This window comes from Tachypleus tridentatus, chromosome 3, assembly GCF_004210375.1.
Source record: "Tachypleus tridentatus isolate NWPU-2018 chromosome 3, ASM421037v1, whole genome shotgun sequence".
Lineage (NCBI taxonomy): Eukaryota > Metazoa > Arthropoda > Merostomata > Xiphosura > Limulidae > Tachypleus > Tachypleus tridentatus.
This window is the reverse complement of record NC_134827.1, coordinates 111610418-111630122: the sequence shown is the minus strand read 5'-3', so window position 1 is coordinate 111630122 and position 19705 is coordinate 111610418. Positions and strand designations below refer to the sequence as shown.

At 31.7% G+C, this 19705-nt stretch overlaps 2 protein-coding genes across 7 annotated transcripts in view; both read left to right on the top strand.

The window, feature by feature from the left end:
* Positions 1-12184, top strand: part of LOC143247762 (medium-chain acyl-CoA ligase ACSF2, mitochondrial-like) — a 40057-nt gene extending 27873 nt beyond the window's left edge. For all 3 annotated transcript variants that reach the window (XM_076496206.1, XM_076496204.1, XM_076496205.1), the window contains exons 5-16: positions 1165-1283; positions 2082-2129; positions 2373-2490; positions 2676-2771; positions 4022-4170; positions 5167-5258; positions 7157-7233; positions 8686-8793; positions 8997-9145; positions 9677-9818; positions 10557-10667; positions 11943-12184. In XM_076496206.1, the coding sequence (XP_076352321.1) occupies positions 1165-1283; positions 2082-2129; positions 2373-2490; positions 2676-2771; positions 4022-4170; positions 5167-5258; positions 7157-7233; positions 8686-8793; positions 8997-9145; positions 9677-9818; positions 10557-10667; positions 11943-12068 (1335 nt within the window). In that variant the 3' untranslated portion in view covers positions 12069-12184. The remainder of the gene's footprint in view (positions 1-1164; positions 1284-2081; positions 2130-2372; positions 2491-2675; positions 2772-4021; positions 4171-5166; positions 5259-7156; positions 7234-8685; positions 8794-8996; positions 9146-9676; positions 9819-10556; positions 10668-11942) is intronic.
* Positions 12185-13055: 871 nt separating this feature from the next.
* LOC143247766 (medium-chain acyl-CoA ligase ACSF2, mitochondrial-like) overlaps positions 13056-19705 on the top strand; it is a 71323-nt gene continuing 64673 nt past the window's right edge. For 3 of the 4 annotated variants that reach the window (XM_076496219.1, XM_076496218.1, XM_076496217.1), the window contains exons 1-4: positions 13056-13519; positions 15352-15428; positions 18034-18141; positions 18471-18619. In XM_076496219.1, coding sequence (XP_076352334.1) covers positions 13351-13519; positions 15352-15428; positions 18034-18141; positions 18471-18619 — 503 coding nt within the window. In that variant the 5' untranslated portion in view covers positions 13056-13350. Of the gene's footprint in view, positions 13520-15351; positions 15429-18033; positions 18142-18470; positions 19610-19705 lie in introns of all 4 variants that reach the window. The other variant, XM_076496220.1, reaches the window with a different exon arrangement.

Below are 19705 nucleotides of genomic sequence, written 5' to 3'. Positions count from 1 at the left end.
TTACAACTATGGTTGATAACAACTTTAAATAAAACAAAATAAATAAAGTGACATGTGAACAACGTGTTAAAATATCTATAAAAGATGATATGTAATATTTAAGGTCACAGAATATGACACTGTATAATATTAGCTTGTGAAAGGTATTTTCAATTATTTCTGGATATGTTCAAAATTATTCAGAAAAGTTTTTACCAATTTAGGTTCTAACTAAAGTCCACATTTTCCAAAGAAGCTCGTGATTCGACAGTTTTTATATATAAGCCCATTTTACTTCCCGCAGTAATGTATATTATTATCCCAAGTTTGGAGTTTATAGTTTTAAAAATGTGGCTATGTAACCATAGCATATGATGTCATCTGGAGGTCAAGGTGGTCATAACGGCCATTTTTTGGCAAATAGGACGACCAATAGGTATGAAACTGAAAAGGTCGTATTTTATGGTAAATCATATCATCAGTCTTTCTGAAGCCTTAATTAGCTTTGTTACTTACTCATTCCCTTTCACATTGGTCTTTCTCATATCTGTATTATTTCACTACAGGTGTATAATTAACGTCTAACTTCCCTTTAGTGAAAAATGTTTGTGATTTCTCCCAACATTTTCGTGCACTCCCTCAGCTACTTAGGCTCAACTCAGCCACATCTTTTACTTTCTTCCGTGTACTCGCTGGAATCACCTATAAAATAACTTTACAAAAATATGTTTGGTATCGACAAATTTTGATTCGCCTTGTTTAATATCGTAAAGAGAAATAACAATATTTTTATTAAATAATAAAGTCAGAATACTATTCTCTAAATTTGACCACACAGCAGAATTCACGATACCAAAAATAGCAAACTTTTGCAATCTTAAAGTGTCATGTGTAGCACATACTAGAAACAGTAGATATATATATCCAGTTTTTATTTGATTAAAACAAAAATATATGTGAACGGATCATCATGAACTCTTTTTGTGTGTATATCACGATTCATATGGTTGATTTAAAGAAAAACTCAGGATATATTTGTGTGTTTATATATATACACTTTGTTTACTAATAAAATACTATATATTAACTTTCTACGTTCTTTACAACATTTTACTAAATTAAAGTACGGTTTATGTATAAAATCGAATCACTTGAAGAGATGAACAAACTGTTCTACCTTTCTAGACCTCTTGTAAAGCACTGATTGCAGGAGAGTCTTTCAGAAAACAAGATTACTTCCAACAGTTGTGTTCTGTTGTACCAGAGATTATATCATCCAAACCAGGCCAGATTAAAAGTAGAAGGTAAGGTAGAGACAATATAGATTATAATGTTTAAACCTGGTCAGATTAAATGTAGCAGGTAACATAAAGTAAAACATCTCAGAATGTTGAAACCAGACCAAATTAAAAGTAAAATGTAAGGTAAAAAACAAAATATATTATAATGTTGAATCCTGGCCAGATTAAAGTAGTAGGAAAAATAAAGTATTATACAATACAGATTATACAATATACACAAGGCCAGTTTAAAGTGGTAGGAAAGGTGAAGTACAATATAGATTATATAATCTACACCAGGACAGATTAAAAGTAGTAGGTAAGGTAAAGTACAATATAGATTATATTATTTACACCAGACCAGATTAAATGTAACACATAACTAACAGTACGCAATACATTATGCAGATAAAGTACAAAACATGTAGGATAAAGTACAATATAGATTATAATGTTAAATCAAGTCATATGAAAACTAACAGGTAAATAATAGTATAATACGGAATATAATGTTAAAGCAGACCAGATTAAATGTAACACGTAAAATGAAGTACAACATATCATAATATTGAAACCAGGTTAGATTAAAAGTAACTAATATCCCACATCACGTGTTATAAATATTGTTATAAACATTTTATATTGTTTGAATACATCTCTGTCATACAAACATTGTCTTATTTATTTTCCAGATATTTTTTAAATACTGGTTATTGTTATATCCTGGACTTACATATTATATGAAGTTAGCGATATATTTACTAACATAATAACCATGATATAATATACTGATGTCCATATTCACTGTTTATTCTGCTTCAGATGTCCAGATTTACACACAGTTTTCATGTTGACAAAGAAGGACTTTCCGTAAGTAACCAAACAAGTTGACCACATCATAACTAATTTTACGATATTTTATACTTCTGTCAGAATGTGAAAATATTTACTGTAAAAAAAGAAACTCAATGATTATAATAAAGATATAAATAACGGTAAATAAAATAGATAACAAAATCATATATCTTTATTTCCGTATTTATATTTATCTTAATAATACACTTGACACAATTCATACTATATTAGTAACTATTAAATTTATTATCAATCCAGAGGGGTTTACAAGTTTGACGATATACTACGTGCCGCTGGAAACGAGAAGTTGCGAGAAGTGAAGGAGCTGGACTCCAAGATTCAGTTTGACGATCCACTAAATATTGAATTTATATCGGTAGGAGAAATTTGTTAAACCCAATAGAAAAACAGTTATTTCGTATTATATTCCTCAATAATAGAAATATACGATTTTTAGACTGTCAGTATTAGTCTGTTCTAAAAAAAACAGACGTTCAAACAATAACTACAGTCTTGACTTTTGTCTGAGTCTCTGAACTAACAGAAGTATGTTCTTTTCAGGGAACCACGGGTAAACCCAAACCTGCAGCATTTTCTCATTTTCAGTTAATCAACAATATGATTGCCTTTACCTCAAGAATTTTAATACCAAAAGTGGTGAGTATTGTTGTAAACTGCATCTTCCCAATCATCTTGTTATACCAGTAGTGGTGAGTATTGTTGTAAATTACACCTTCCCAATCATCCTGTTATACCAGTAGTGGTGAATATTGTTGTAAACTACACCTTCAAAACCATCCTGTTATATCAAAAGTGGTGAGTATTGTTGTAAACTGCACCTTCTCAATCATCCTGTTACACCAGAAGTGGTGAGTATTGTTGTAAACTGCATCTTCCCAATCATCTTGTTATACCAGTAGTGGTGAGTATTGTTGTAAATTACACCTTCCCAATCATCCTGTTATACCAGTAGTGGTGAATATTGTTGTAAACTACACCTTCAGAACCATCCTGTTATACCAAAAGTGGTGAATATTGTTGTAAACTACACCTTCAGAACCATCCTGTTATACCAGTAGTGGTGAGTATTGTTGTAAACTACACCTTCCCAATCATCCTGTTATACCAGTAGTGGTGAGTATTGTTGTAAACTACACCTTCTCAATCATTCTCTTATACCAGTAGTGGTGAGTATTGTTATAAACTACATTTTCAGAACCATCCTGTTATACCAGTAGTGATGAGTATTGTTGTAAACTACACCTTCAGAACCATCCTGTTATACCAGTAGTGGTGAGTATTGTTGTAAACTACACCTTCAGAACCATCGTGTTATACCAGTAGTGGTGAGTATTGTTGTAAACTACACCTTCAGAACCATCCTGTTATACCAATAGTGGTGAGTATTGTTATAAATATTGTTGTTGATATGGTAACCTGGAATTATTCTTTATGTTATCCAGTTAATATGCTGTTATTAATTTACACATTTATCTTATGATAATAAACGTACGTAAGTCGCAGCGTTTATATAACTTATTCTGTAACCTCTACCGATCTATGGTTCTATAATTATTGTTGTGAACTGTAATATTAATATACTGATATACTTCGTTCAGGAAAGAATTGTTCTGGTTAAACATTTGTTGATTAAACGTAAAATTATCATAACTACATTTGTTCCAGTTAACGTTCAGTTTCTTGTGTTTTTTAAGAAATATGATGCAGTCGTTAAGGGTATTACCACAATATGTTTTTGAATGAAATCTCAGTTTGAACACAGTTCCGTTTAAAGTTGTATATGGTCTAATATAACAACACGTAAGTCACATAGTCTAAACCACCTGACCTAGTTACATAAAATCATTTAGTCGTTACAGTTATGTGTGGTTTTGATTTTGTTTCAGAGTCTGGTGACCTGTTTACCCGTACCTTTGTTTTATAAGTTTGGGTATACATTCGGTGTTATCGCAACTATTATTCTCGGGAGTGTAGCTGTGTTTCCTTCGTCTTCTTTTAACCCTGTGGCGACATTGAAAGCTATTGAAACAGAAAGGTAAAGTTTAGAGATAAACCATCTTTTGTTGCTCATATTCAGAGACTGTATTTGTTAATGATGAAATAACATCCACACGTGTGATTAGTGGTGTTATAATAACTTTAACATTGATATTAAAACGTAACAAATGTTTACTATCAATGGTTGTTTCAGAGAAATAAAAGTCGAAGTAGACAAAATTTTTAATATGTGTTTCACTAGAATGACATAGTTTCAGCTTCCATTTTAACACAAGTATCATTTAAATCTAATGTTTATTAAAGTAACAGTAAATTATGCACTTAATAACCACTGCTTTCAGTGAACCATTTTATTTTAATGAGGCCAGACAATAAAAGAAGATGAAATGTAGAATCAGAGACGCTTAACTGTCTTAAAGTGTTTTCAGTCTGGTTTAGTTTAAAACTGGTTGTGTATCTTTAATATATATTTATATCAAGATGGATTCTTTGGGATGTTTTCATTACATGATTTTTCACTTTTATTATATATATTGTTATAGTTTAGATTTCTCTCCCTTATTTTTACCATTGTTATTAATGTTGGTTGATCCAATGTTTTCAACAATGTTTAACCTTTAACACAACCACACACTCTTTATTTTCCACTATGTCTACTATTGTCATGAATATAGAATATATTTACAAATAACATCTATTATTATTTTTGTTGTCATGGTAACTGTTTTTTTTTCTTCACACAATATTTATTCACCTTCATAACATCAACAATTTGTCTTCTTGTTTAAATAGAATCATAAACATAGAAACTTTTTATTACAGATGTTCAACTCTCTTATAGAGAAACGAAATTTATATCAGTCATTCATGAGTTCTGGATATACGCCATCATGAAAACACCTATTTTTCTATTAGTAATTTCTGTTTTCTGTTCAAACGTTTATATAGAAACACTTATGTTTTTCAATGATTTTTCTCTTCTAGGATTTTTCATTAAAACGCTTTTTAACAGAGGCTTTCATCATACTTTTAGATGCACTCTTATTGAGGGAACGCCCACCATGTTTATTGACATTGTTAATCACCCGGATGTTGATAAGTTTGATCTAACCAGTCTTAAAGCGGGTAAGTGAATAGTTATTATGTTGTATTTAATTTTATTATAATATACTGGAGATGAATAAGGAGCTGGCGAGTAGGATTCGTATCTGGTCCAAACAGTGGGTACTGAATCTTTCTCTCCATATTATTGATTTCCTAACTCTTGATAAAAAATAAAATAATATAAAAACAGCTAATTGGTAAACGACAACATATACACATCCCTATTACAAAATCACAGCCACATTCAGAACTCCACTATTTGTCACACAAATCTTTGGTATAAATGTCTTCCTTTTCCATCCAACAGGGATGGGGAGGAGGCTTGTTGGTTCTGTCAAGATACTACGTTGTGGGAACATCTATCCCAAACCACAGTTAACTTCTCCTGACTTTTAAAGCCATTTCTGATATACCCATCGATGTTGCATCCCATGCTACACTGCTACCAAGGAGAAATTATTGAGACAAAGATTTCTGGCAGGTATCTTCAGCTAATGTGTTTCTGCTTTGTATGGATCTCAGAAGGACAAAATAATGCTCCTTCACCAATGTCTTAATTTTAAAATTTACATCGCCGTGTCCACTAGCCTCTGTCCAATCAGGTAATCTGGATTATAGTGTTCAGCCACACTTCCTTAAGCCTCTCAGGTGAGTCTAGTGTCAGTGATGTGGACATTTAAGAGCATCATATCATTGACGTGTTCTTGTTGTGGAAGCAAAGACTAATATGCTACGAGTGAAAACTGGAATCACTCTTTGTTAAACCTACTGATTCCTATCTCTCATAATTTCCCTATTGCTAAACATGGGTTGATAAAATGAGATGTAGCATTTTAAAATGTTGAAGAACATTTCTTACCCTGAGCGTTGGTATCACCAAGTCCATGTAGGACATGATGCTGCCAATGTGCCACTGCTTCAGTGGGTGTCATTACAGATCTTTCTGTGTTTTTAACGGAGTCGTTTGCCAAACATGTGTAGAGTCATCTGTCTTTTATTGCTAAGGAAGTTAACAATATGCTCCTATCTCATTCCCCCCTCTTTTCCAGTGACTGTGTGGCTTCACTTCCTTCGTCTTCGGCTTTTTTGTTCTGCTCGGGGCTATTCTCTTCGATCCCTAGATTTAGAACGATTATTCATCACGCTCTAATTCGCTGAAATCTCTGTCTGTTAAAGGTGACCTACCCACTTAACTCATAGCAGGAACCACGGAGGTTGAGAAGCCTCCTTCTAATAAAGATAATTTGGTGTTCTTTTTACCATCACAATGACATGTGCATGGAGATGTGCTACAGCTGATAATCTTTTCATTGTTTTTAACCAGATCTGGCAGAAACGTGTTTTCGTGATGCTTGACTCTGGACTATTGTTCTCACATTCTCTTTGTCTGCTCTACGCTAACCTTTGGAACTTTGACTAACACTACCACCCACAATTATTTATATTAAATTGACGAGTGCAGTGGCAAGTGGAGCACTCAAGCACTAACTCTAGGAAGTTTGCAGTTAAACTAAAAAAAGTTTGAGTCTGAGTCGAAGATGCATTCTTATAATCAGTTTTAATGTAATTTGTCATAATATTCTCTGTTACAATCAAGTTGTTAAATATCGTGTAATAAAATATCAAAATTCCTTGAGCATAAATAACAAAACTAAAACCACTTGTTCATTGGTTGCAGAAAAATTTGGTAATTCGGCAACCTTCTTACTTGTATCCTTACACACAGTTTTGAAATGGATACTACAAAGTTCGACTTATTCCTTTCTTGGCAACTTGTGTGAGATAAAGTAAACATTTCCCATAGCATATTTATTGCTTTAGTTTTACCATCCTTTAATAAACACTTAAACTCTATGATCACATAATTTCGTAATTACATACAGATTATTACTTACTTGTGACAAATGTGTTACTTTCAGCACTTAGTGGAGCGTCCCCATGTTCCGTAGAGCTGTGGAAGGATATAGAACAGAAGTTAGGTGTAACAAACCTCATTGTAAGTTTATAAACAATAAGGAGTCCATTGTTTTACAATTTATTCACTGATGGAAAATATTTATAGGATGGGTAATTCAGTTACGTTTAGAATGTTAAAATAAACAATTTATTTAACAGCACTCTGTTAAAACAACAATAGTTTTTGTTATTTATTATTAATAAACAGAGGAGTTTAAAAATAGAATTTAAAAAACGAATAAAAGTGTTAAACATCGTTTTGTATCAGAAATTAAAACTGAAACATGAAACAAAACCCAACAACATAAACTAAAGTTCATTTCTCTTTGCTCTGCGATTAGACCATGTTCATTTTACGATGTCCGTCTGTAATAGTAAATACATGAAAAATTACAAGCACTAAAATAATTGGAAGAAAAACGAAAATGTAGCTATAAAAACAATACTAGTTATAAAAATGAATGTCATGGTAGAGAAAATGTGGAGAAATATTTTATAAGAAGAAAATATTACCATAAAAAATATGGTAATCATGAAACAATAAAAAATAATACTAGTATTGGTAACCATGAAAAAATAATACTTAAAAAGTAAAACATGGTTATGTAATCATAATATTATATAAGCTAACATTGGAAGAGTAAGCAAAGACTATAGTTATCATGAAACTATATAAAATAATACTGGAAAATATAAATAAATTATGTTAATCATAAAACTCTTTAAAATAATACTGGAACAATAGAATAAAGTTATGGTAATGATGAAACACTATAAAATAATACATCAATTAAAAACACAAATACATGTAGAATAATGAACGTTCAGATTTTTCCGTCGTTATTATTTTATTTCATATTCACAAGATAAACAAACAATAGAAAATATTAACCTTCACTAAAGTGAACAACATGTTTAAATGTTTTAACATAAAAGCATCGTTATTCTATTTTTATTAACAATTCACAATATTTTATTTGCTAAAATTGTTTGTTAATTTCTTATATAATTTTATTATTTTACACTTTTAGGTATTTCTCAATTTCTTATCTTGAAGTTAATAATTAAATTTCTATTCTAAACATCAGTTATAAAGAATAAATTTAACCTAATTAAACTAACATTCTTTGTAGAGATATCAGACAAGTTCAAACACTGATCATCTTTCTTGAGTTTTATCAGTTCCATATAATATAAAGAAAGTATTCAATCAGTAAAATACATTAATGTATTGTATCTGTCACTCGGAATGTTAAACTGATTAAACTCATCGTATTTTAAGGACCTTCTCAGAATCTTCGTACAAACTTGTTTTGATATGAACTTCAAGCAGCTGTAGCACCTGGTTTTTGAGTAATGGAAAATTAGGTCTACGTTTAGTGTTACCTTGTAACTAATAGATATATGGTATCAGTAATCAGTGATGTAGAATTTCAACCATATCTTAGAAAACTTCGTCATAGGAATCAGAACTATCTTTTCTTCCCCACAGAATGCATACTCAACAACAGAAAATAGTCCGGCAAGTTGTTCAACACGTCCAGGAGAAAAACCGGAAAAGAAATACCACACAGTTGGAACACCACTTGACCATGTTGAGGTAACTGTATGGTATTAGAGCACATGCTGTAGTTGTAATGAATAAATTAGGTAATATCATGTAAGATGTACCACAAATTATACAAAGTAAGGTTGTAGTTAGTGTATTATGAACATTAACCATGCAAGGTGTACCATAGTGAGAGTTCACACGTTCATGGTAAAGGTGTGTTATATTTTTACAAACTTTAAATTTGTTCTCAGGTTAAAATAGTGGACAATGATGGACGAATAGTTCCGGTCAACAAAGAAGGAGAACTGTGTACACGTGATCATTTATCGTTCTTGGGATACTGGGGTGACAAGGAACAAACAAGTCAAGTCTTTGATAATGCACGTTGGTATCACACTGGGTAAGGCATATATAACTAGGATTTGTCCACTTCATGTCCACTTTGATACTTTAACTTTATTCTTGTATCTGTTATTACTGGCTAGAAACTGTTACTGGTTTTTGGATTTTTTTCTAAAAGAGAACATCTTGTCATTCTCCGGAAGTTTGCTACGGTTTCTGATAGGCCAAGCTTCACAAATACATTTCAACATATATTTCAGGTCTAATAGTTTGTACAAATAACTCACTTATAAACATATATGAATAACGTTAGTGTTAGTCGATCGCTATAAGACAAATATACCGAGTAATTGAAATGTCAACAAATAAACACCATAACAATCATTATCTAACTTACTGAGTGACGCTGAACTAACTCTGTACTAATGATAGAATGATGACTTGCAATCCAATATCTAAATTATAAAATTTAAAATGTAACTTACAACGGTATAAATAATTCTAAGATAAAATATGTGTGTCAAATATATCGTCATGACAGATGAAGGTGTTAATTGTTTCTATATATTAATAATACAATATGACACAGAGATATTGCTGTGATGGATGAAGATGGCTACTTCAGTATTGTTGGTACATTTAAAGACATGATCAACAGAGGAGGAGAAAACATCTATCCTCAGGAAGTGGAAGAGTTCCTCCTCAGTCTTCCAGATGTCGCTGAAGTTCAGGTGAGATTTCTCAGAAAGACTTGTACTCTTCAAATTTTAGATTTCGGCATGACTAGATGGTTGAAGTTATCGACTCGTAATCCGCGATTTGAATCGCTGTCACACCAAATATTCTGCCCCTTTCAGCCATGAGAACGTTATAATGTGACAGTTATCTGACTATTTGTTGGTAAAAGGAGTAGCCAAAGAGTTGGCAGTGAGTGGTGATGACTTGTTGTTTTCATTCTAGTATTACACTGCCAAATTAGAAATGGCTCGTGCAGAGAGTCCTCGTGAAGCTTTGCGCAAATTTAAATTTTCTTTTTTAGTTGTTTAACATGATGGTTTTAAACTTTTAATGTATTTGAAGCATTAAAACTGGTAAGCCTACTGATAATACTAAAAAGTAAAGTTAACAATAATTTGTATTATACATTCATAACTAAGTGACTATCTACTGTTATTTTCACGTAGTCAGTGCCCTGGATATTTTTCTATATCATTTGATATTATTATAATTTGTATTGTGTTTTGTGATATTGATACCTTTGTGACGTCTTGGCTATTCATAAGTGTTACGTGAATCATAATAGTAAAGTCAGAATGTTGAATTGTCGGAAAACCTTAAGAGTTGCACTAACGTTATTGTTAAATTTGTTACTTATAGGACTAGTTTCAATGTAACATAAAATACGCTTTTAAACGTCGCACGTTGATCTGACTCTATACATAATATTTATTTTAATATTTTCATTTTAGGTTGCTGGAGTTCCAGACCAAAGAATGGGAGAAGAAGCTTGTGCTTGGGTGAAACTAAAAGGTGGATCAACGGTAACAGAAACGGAACTTCGGGAATATTGCAAGGGAAAAGTAAGTATTGTGTTCATATAACACCAGTTGAATTCGGATTTTGTAACCACTTTAGTTGAGTTTATGTTAATATGTCATCAGTTAGGTAAACTGCTAATATAACACCAGCTGAACACGGTGTTCATATGACATCAGGTGAGTACGTCGTTAACAGCACGCCACATGGGTACAGTGAAAACATCACATCAACTGAGTATGGACAGATAATAATATAGACCATGACACCATCAGTTGCTTCGTGTTCGTTAGGTGGGCTTCAACGACAGAAATTTTACTGGTCTAAAAATGGATTACATTGTGGTTACTAACGTTCCTGGTTCTAGTGCGACTTGGATGATGCTCGTCAAGGTTTCTTTACAATAATCCCAGGATGTGGCTTATGGTGATAGTCCTAGTACTACACTGATAAGGAGTTATCTACACTTGATACTTGGACATCAGTTAGCTGTCACCTCTATAATGTTTCTTAACCACTACAACACAGAAGGGGAAGGTGACCTTTTAGTAACTTTCTTTGTTACCACTAAAATATAACTAGAACCACCAGGTGTCGGACAAGAAGACTAAATACCTATGTAGTTTTTTAAAGGAAGTGTGGATATCTCGTCCATTGGATACACTACTTCACAATGCTAAATCAGTAAAGGATGTGAGTTATTTTGTTACTTTATATCCAAGAAAGGGCTGTACTTTCGGCAAACATTGAGTTTAATTTTAAAAAAATAATTTTCACATAAAGTTCCTAATGTCAACAGTTGTTGTTTTATTACGCTTACTTTTATACACTCTTGTTTATCATGTAACATCTGTAATATGTTATTATAAAACAACCACACAGAAATTGGCAACTGGGATAGATCGAGGTAGTACTTGCATAAATAGATATCCAGGTAAAACGTTCATTAAAATAACATTTAGATTATGTACAAACAGAATAATACTTTGAAACACTTTGAAGATATTGAGAACAAATAGAACTAAAAATTGATGAGTTCTGGTATTCAACAAAAGCGTTCTAGACAACGAGAAAAAATTATGTAATGATCTTCTCACACATGTCTTATTGTGAGCTACAGTAAACATACTAAGTATTGTCTAGAAACGTTTCTACTTATCTTATGTTCTTTCGTCACGAACTATCACGTTTCATTTGTGTTGACTCATAATAAACTTTTATTGTTTGACATATATTGTTTCGTCATGACTTTTGTCCTCTATTTTTAACAACCTTACAAGTATATCTGTTAAATAATGATTTTTTTTTTCTGGTTTCAGATCAGCCACTTTAAGATTCCTCGGTACATCGTGTTGGTTGAAGACTTTCCAAAAACGTCGACAGGAAAAATAGTGAAACATAAAATAAAAGAAACAATGAGAGAAAAACTTAAGTGTATGAAATGACCTGGTTGTAAGTGTATTATCATGAAACTTACCATGCCATAAACATTTGTAATGTTAACCATAATATTCTGTACTGTTTCTATTATACAGATATGAGTAATAAACAAGTGTTAACGTGTTTCTTTCAGTGAGTCATTTCTAAATAAAAAATCAGTAAATTATTTTTATCTAAATCTGTTAAATATAGTTCTTCAAAAAATATAAAAATTCTTTGTTATAAATATTCATTTGGAGAGAAGTATAGAGGGCTACAAGACGTACAGTAAACATAATCCATTGTGTTTATCAACATTAGTCTAATGTGAAAGGACCAGAGGAAAAGCGGCGAGTCATCACCAACCACCGCCAACTCTTGGGCTTGTATTTCACGGACGAATCGTGGGATTGACTGTTATGTACTCACGGCTGAAAGGGCGAGCATGTTGGGTGCGACGGGGACTGGAACCCGCGACCCTCAAATTAGGGAGTAGAACGCCTTAACCCATCTGGTCATGCCGGGAACAAATAAATATTAGTGTGGTAAAGAAACACAGAAATTAGATTTGTAAATAAATATAAAATACGACATAAATACATTCACTAAGTGGTTCTTTACTCTTACTTATATCAGTAGAACTACATCAGTTTCAGTACTAGTGGTGACAGGATGAATCTATTTATATTTGAAAAGTAACACAAGTTTCACTGAACGTTAGACTGTATATTAAAAATTATATGTCCGGAGTTGTGACTCAACTTATCAACACCACATAGAAACAACTAACCATGTTACCATTTTAATACACACACACATATGAATAAAAATAATATTTGTTGTTGTGTAAATAAAATTGTAAATCTCATACATTTCACATGATGATTCAGGTTTTTTAGTTTAAGTACATATTAAATGTAGAACTGAATCGATAACAGTCAAATTATCATTCATATTGAAATATATTATAAGTTATATTTTCTGCCAGACAATATTTGAACCTTTTACTGATTGTTGTACTATACAGTAATGTTGATACAAATAACATCTATTATTATTTTTGTTGTCATAGTAACTGTTGTTTTTTCTGCACACAATATTTATTCACCTTCATTACATCAACAATTTGTCTTCGTGTTTAAATAGAATAACCAACATAAAAGGTTTTACTACAGACGTTCAACTCTCTTTTACAGAAAGCAAATTCGTATCAGACATTCTTGAGTTTTGGCTGAACGTCAACATGACAACATCTATTTTCTATCAATAATTTCTGTTTTCTGTCCAAACGTCAATATACAAACACTTATGTCTATAAATCATTTTTCTCTTCTTGGGTTTTTCATTAAAACGCTTTTTAACAGAGGCTTTCATCATACTTTTAGATGCACTCTTATTGGGGGAACGTCCACCATGTTTGTTGACATTGTTAATCACCCGGATGTTGATAAGTTTAATCTAACCAGTCTTCAAGCGGGTAAGTGAAAAGTTATTGTGTTGTATTTAATTTTATTAGTAATATACTGGAGAGGAATAAGCAGCTGGCGAGTAGGATTCGTATCTGGTCCGAACAGTGGGTACTGAATCTTTCTCTCCATATTATTGATTTCCTAACTTTTGATAACAAATAAAATAATATAAAAACAGCTAATTGGTAAACGACAGCATATACACAGCCCTATTACAAAATCACCACCACATTCAGAACTCCACTATTTGTCAGACAAATCTTTGGTATAAATGTCTTCCTTTTCCATCCAACAGGGATGGGGAGGAGGTTTGTTGGTTCTGTCAAGATACTACGTTGTAGGAACATCTTGGTTGAAACATCTACCCCAAACCACAGTTAACTTCTTCTGACTTCTAAAGCCATTTCGGATATACACATTGATGTTGCACCCATGCTACTTTGCTACCAAGGAGTAATTATTGAGACAAAGATTCATTCCTGGCAGGTATCTTCAGCTAATGTGTTTCTGCTGTGTGATGTATCTCAGAAGGACAGAATAATGCTACTTCACCAATGTATTAATTTTAAAATTTACATCGCCGTGTCCACTTGCCTCTGTCCAATCAGGTAATCTGGATTCTAATGTTCAGCCACACTTCCTTAAGCCTCTCTGACTATGATGCTACGAGTGCAATCTGGAATCACACTATGTTAACCCTAGTGGTTCCCATCTCTCATACTTTCGTTCTTCCTCAGCATGGCTAAAAAAAATGAGATGCATCATTTTAAAACGTTTAAGAACATTTCTTACCTGAAGCGTGAGTATCACCAAGTCCATGTAGGACATGATGCTGCACAATGTTTCACTGCTTCAGTGGGTGTCATTACAGATCCTTCTGTGTTTTTAACAGAGTCGTTTGACAAACATGTGAAGGGTGATTTGTCTCTTATTGCTAGGAAGTTAACAATATGCCTTAATCTCATTCCCCCATCTTTTCCAGTGACTGTGTGGCTTCACTTCCTTCGTCTTCGGCTTTTTTGTTCTGCTCGGGGCTATTTTCTTCGATCCCAAGCTATAGCACGATTATTCATCACGCTCTAATTCGCTGTAATCTCTCTCTGTTGAAAGAGACCTACCCACGCAACTCAGAACAGGATCCACGGAGGTTAGGAAACCTTCTTCTCATAAAGATAATTTAGTGTTTTGTTTTTTAACATCACAATGACATGTGCATGGAGATGTGCTATAGCTGTTAATCTTTTCATTGTTTTTAACCAGATCTGGCAGAAAAGTGTTTTCGTGATGCTTGACTCTGGACTATTGTTCTCACATTCTCTTAGTGTGCTCTACGCTACCCTTTGGAACTTTGACTATCACTACCACCCACAATTGTTTATATTAAATTGACGAGTGCCAGTGGAGCACTAACTCTAGGAAGTTTACAGTTAAACTAAAAAGTCGGAGTCTGAGGCGAAGATTCATTCTTATAATCAGTTTTAATGTAATTTGTCATAATATTCTCTGTTACAATCAAGTTGTTAAATATCGTGTAATAAAATATCAAAATTCCTTGAGCATAAATAACAAAACTAAAACCACTTGTTCATTAGTTGCAGATGAATTTGGTAATTCGGCTACCTTCTTACTTGTATCCTTACACACAGTTTTGAAATGGATACTACAAAGTTTCGACTTATTCCTTTCTTGAAAACTTGTGTGAGATAAAGTAAACATTTCCCATAGCTTATTTATTGCTTTAGTTTTACCATCCTTTAATAAACAATTAAACTCTATGATCACATAATTTCGTAATTACATACAGATTATTACTTACTTGTGACAACTGTGTTACTTTCAGCACTTATTGGAGAGTTTCCATGTTCCGTAGAGCTGTGGAAGGATATAGAACAGAAGTTAGGTGTAACAAACCTCATTGTAAGTTTATAAACAATTAAGAGTCCATTGTTTTACAGTTTACTTACTGATGGAAAATATTTATAGAATGGTTAATTCAGTTACGTTTAGAATGTTAAAATAAACAATTTATTTAACAGAACTCTGTTAAGACAACAATGGTTATTGTTATTCATTATTAATAAACACAAAAGTTTAAAAATAGAATTACAAAACGAATAAATGTGTTAAACATCGCTTTGTATCAAAAATTAAAACTAAAACATGAAACAAACCCCAACAACATAAACTAAAGTTCATTTCTCTCTACTGTGCGATTAGACCATGTTCATTTTACGATGTCCGTCTCTAATGGTAAATATATGAAAAATTACAAGCACTATAATTATTGGAAGAAAAACGAAAATGTAGCTATAAATGTCATGGTAGAGAAAACGTAAAGAAATAATTTATAAGAAGGAAATAAGGGATTTGAAATTGTATAAAATGATACTGCAAGAGTAAAACAAAAATATGGTAATCGTGAAACAATAAAAAATAATACCACTATTGGCAATCATGAAAAAATAATACTTGAAAAGTAAAACATGGTTATGTAATCATAATATTATATAAACTAACATTGGAAGGGTAAGCCAAGATTATGGTTATCATGAAACTATACAAAATAATATTGGAAAATAAAAACAATTATGGTAATCAGAAAACTATATAAAATATTACAAGAAGAGTAAAACAAAGTTATGGTAATTATGAAAAAAATAAAAAAATAATACTGAAAGAGTAAAAGAAGGTTATGGTAATCATGAAACTATATAAATAAAAATACTGGAAGAGTAAAAAAAAGTTATGACAATCATTAAAAAATTTAAATAGTACTGTAAGAGGGAAAAGTTATGGTAATCATGAAATAATATGAAATGATACTGAAAGGGTAAGACAGGATATGGTGATAATGAAATTATATAAAATATTACAGGACTCTTCCTGTAAAACAAAGTTATAGTAATCATTAAACATTATAAAATAATAGTCAAAAGTAAATCATGGTTATGGTAATCATGACAAATTATTAAGTAATATTGGAAAGAAAAACAATATCAAAATATACTGAGAAAGTAAACAGTGTTATTGTAACCATGATACCATGAAATGTTAAAATAACCTTGAAAGAGTAGGACAAATTTATGATAATTATTAATTAAAAGTAAAATAGTATTGTAAGAGTAAATCATGGTGAAGGTAAGCCTGAAATTATAAGATACAATACTCGAAAAAGTACAAAAAGGTGAAGGTAAGTAATATAAAATAGTACTGAGAGACTAAAATAAAGTTATAGTAAATATAAAAATCAATATCATGAAACAATATCAAATAATCATGAAAGAGTAAAGCAAAGTTATGGTAATCATGAAACTATATAAAATAATAGTGGAAGATAAAACAAAGTTATGGAACTCATGAAACTATATAAAGTAATATTTAAATAATAAAACACAGTTATGGTAATTATGAAATTGTATAAAATAATACAGGAAGAGTGAAACTAGGATACGGTAATCATAAAATAATATAAAATAATACAAGAAAAGTGAAACGAGGATACGGTATTCATAAAATAATACAAAATAATACTGGAATATTAAAATAAAGTTACGTTAATCAAGAAAGATTATAATATAATACTGGAAGAGTAAAACAAATATATGGTATTCATGAAACATTATTAATTAACACTGGAAAAGGTTTTGGTAGTCATAAAACATTATAAAATAATACTTGAAGGGCAAAACAGGTAATCATGAAGCAATATAAAATAATACTGGAAGAGTAAAACAAGACTATTGTAATCATGAAATAAATTAAAATATTACTGGAACAATAGAACAAAGTTATGGCAATCATGAAACACTGTAAAATAATACATTGATTAAAAACACAAATACATGTAGAATAACGAACGTTCAGATTTTTCTATCGTTATTATTTTATTTCATATTCACAAGATAAACAAACAATAGAAAATATTAACCTTCACTAAAGTGAACAACATGTTTAAATGTTTTAAAATAAAAGCATCGTTATTCTATTTTTATTAACAATTTACAATATTTTATTTGCTAAAATTGTTTGTTAAAATAAATTTATTATTTTACACTTTTAGGTATTTCTTGATTTCTTACCTTGAAGTTAATAATTAAATTTCTATTCTAAACATCAGTTATAAAGAATAAATTTAACCTAATTAAACAAACATTCTTTGTAGAGATATGAGACAAGTTCAAACACTGATCGTCTTTCTAGAGTTTCATCAGTTCCATATAATTTAAAGAAATTATTCATTCAGTAAAATACATTAATGTATTGTATCTGTCACTAGGAAAGGTAAACTGATTAAACCCATTGTTTTCAAAGGACCTTCTCAGAATCTTCGTACAAACTTGTTCTGATATGAACTTCAAGCAGTTGTAGCACCTGGTTTTTGAGTAATTGGAAAATTAACGCTACATTTAGTGTTACCTTGTAACTAATAGATATATGGTATCAGTAATCAGTGATGTAGAATTTCAACCATTTCTTGGAAAACTTCGTCATAGGAATCACCACTATCTTTTCTTCCCCACAGAATGTATACGGAACAACAGAAAATAGACCGGCAAGTTGTTCAACACGTCCAGGAGAAACACCGGAAAAGAAAAACCACACAGTTCGAACACCACTTGACCATGTTGAGGTAAGTGAAGGATATCAGAGCACATGCTATAGTTGTAATGAATATATTAGGTAATATCATGTAAGATGTACCACAAATTATATAAAGTAAGATTGTAGTTAGTGTATTATGTACATTAACCATGTAAGGTGTACCATAAATTACACACAGTAAGGTTGTAGTTAGTGTATTATAAACATTAACCATGTAAGATGTACCACAAATTATATACAGTAAGGTTGTAGTTAGTGTATTATGAACATTAACCATGCAAGGTGTACCATAGTAAGAGTTCACATGTTCATGGTAAAGGTGTGTTATATTTTTACAAACTTTAAATTTGTTCTCAGGTTAAAATAGTGGACAATGATGGACGAATAATTTCCGTCAACAAAGAAGGAGAACTGTGTACACGTGATCATTTATCGTTCTTGGGATACTGGGGTGACAAGGAACTAACTGTTCAAGTCTTTGATAATGCACGTTGGTATCACACTGGGTAAGATATAAATAACTAGGATTTGTCCACTTCATGTCCACTCTGATCCTTCAACTTTCTTCTTGTATCTGTTATTGCCGGCTAGGAACTGTTACTGGTTTTTGGATTGTTTTCTAAAAGAGAACATCTTGTCCGCGTCCGGAATTCATTTATTTATCCTGTTAAGTTTGCTCAAAGATAAGTTTTCTGATAGGCCAAGCTTCACAAATACATTTCAACATAAATTTCAGGTCTAATAGTTTGTACAAATAACTCACTTATAAACATATATGAATAACGTTAGTGTTAGTCGATCGCTATAAGACAAATATACCGAGTAATTGAAATGTCGACAAATAAACACCATAACAATCATTATCTAACTACTGAGTGACACTGAACTAACTCTGTACTAATGATAGAATGATGACTTGCAATCCAATATCTAAATTATAAAATTTAAAATGTAACTTACAACGGTATAAATAATTCTATGTTTAAAATATATGTCTCAAATATATCGTCATGACAGATGAGGGTGTTAATTGTTTCTATATATTAATAATACAATATGACACAGAGATATTGCTGTGATGGATGAAGATGGCTACTTCAGTATTGTTGGTACATTTAAAGACATGATCAACAGAGGAGGAGAATGCATCTATCCTCAGGAAGTGGAAGAGTTCCTCCTCAGTCTTCCAGATGTCGCTGAAGCTCAGATGAGATTTCTCAGAAAGACTTGTACTCTTCAAATTTTAGAGACCAGCATGACTAGATGATTGAAGTTATCGACTCGTAATCCGCGATTCGAATCGCTTTCGCCCCAAACATTCTGCTCCTTTCAGCCGTGAGGAAGTTATAATGTGACGGTTATCTGACACTTTCTTGGTAAAAAGAGTAGCCAAAGAGTTGGCAGTGATTGGTGATGACTAGCTGCCTTCCCTCTAGTATTACACTTTTTAAATATGACGGCCTTAAACTTTTCATGTGTTTGAAGCATTAAAACTGGTAAGCCTAATAATAATAGTAAAAAGTACAGTTAACAATAATTTGTATTATACATTCATAACTATGTACTGTTATTTTCACGTAGTCAAAGCCCTG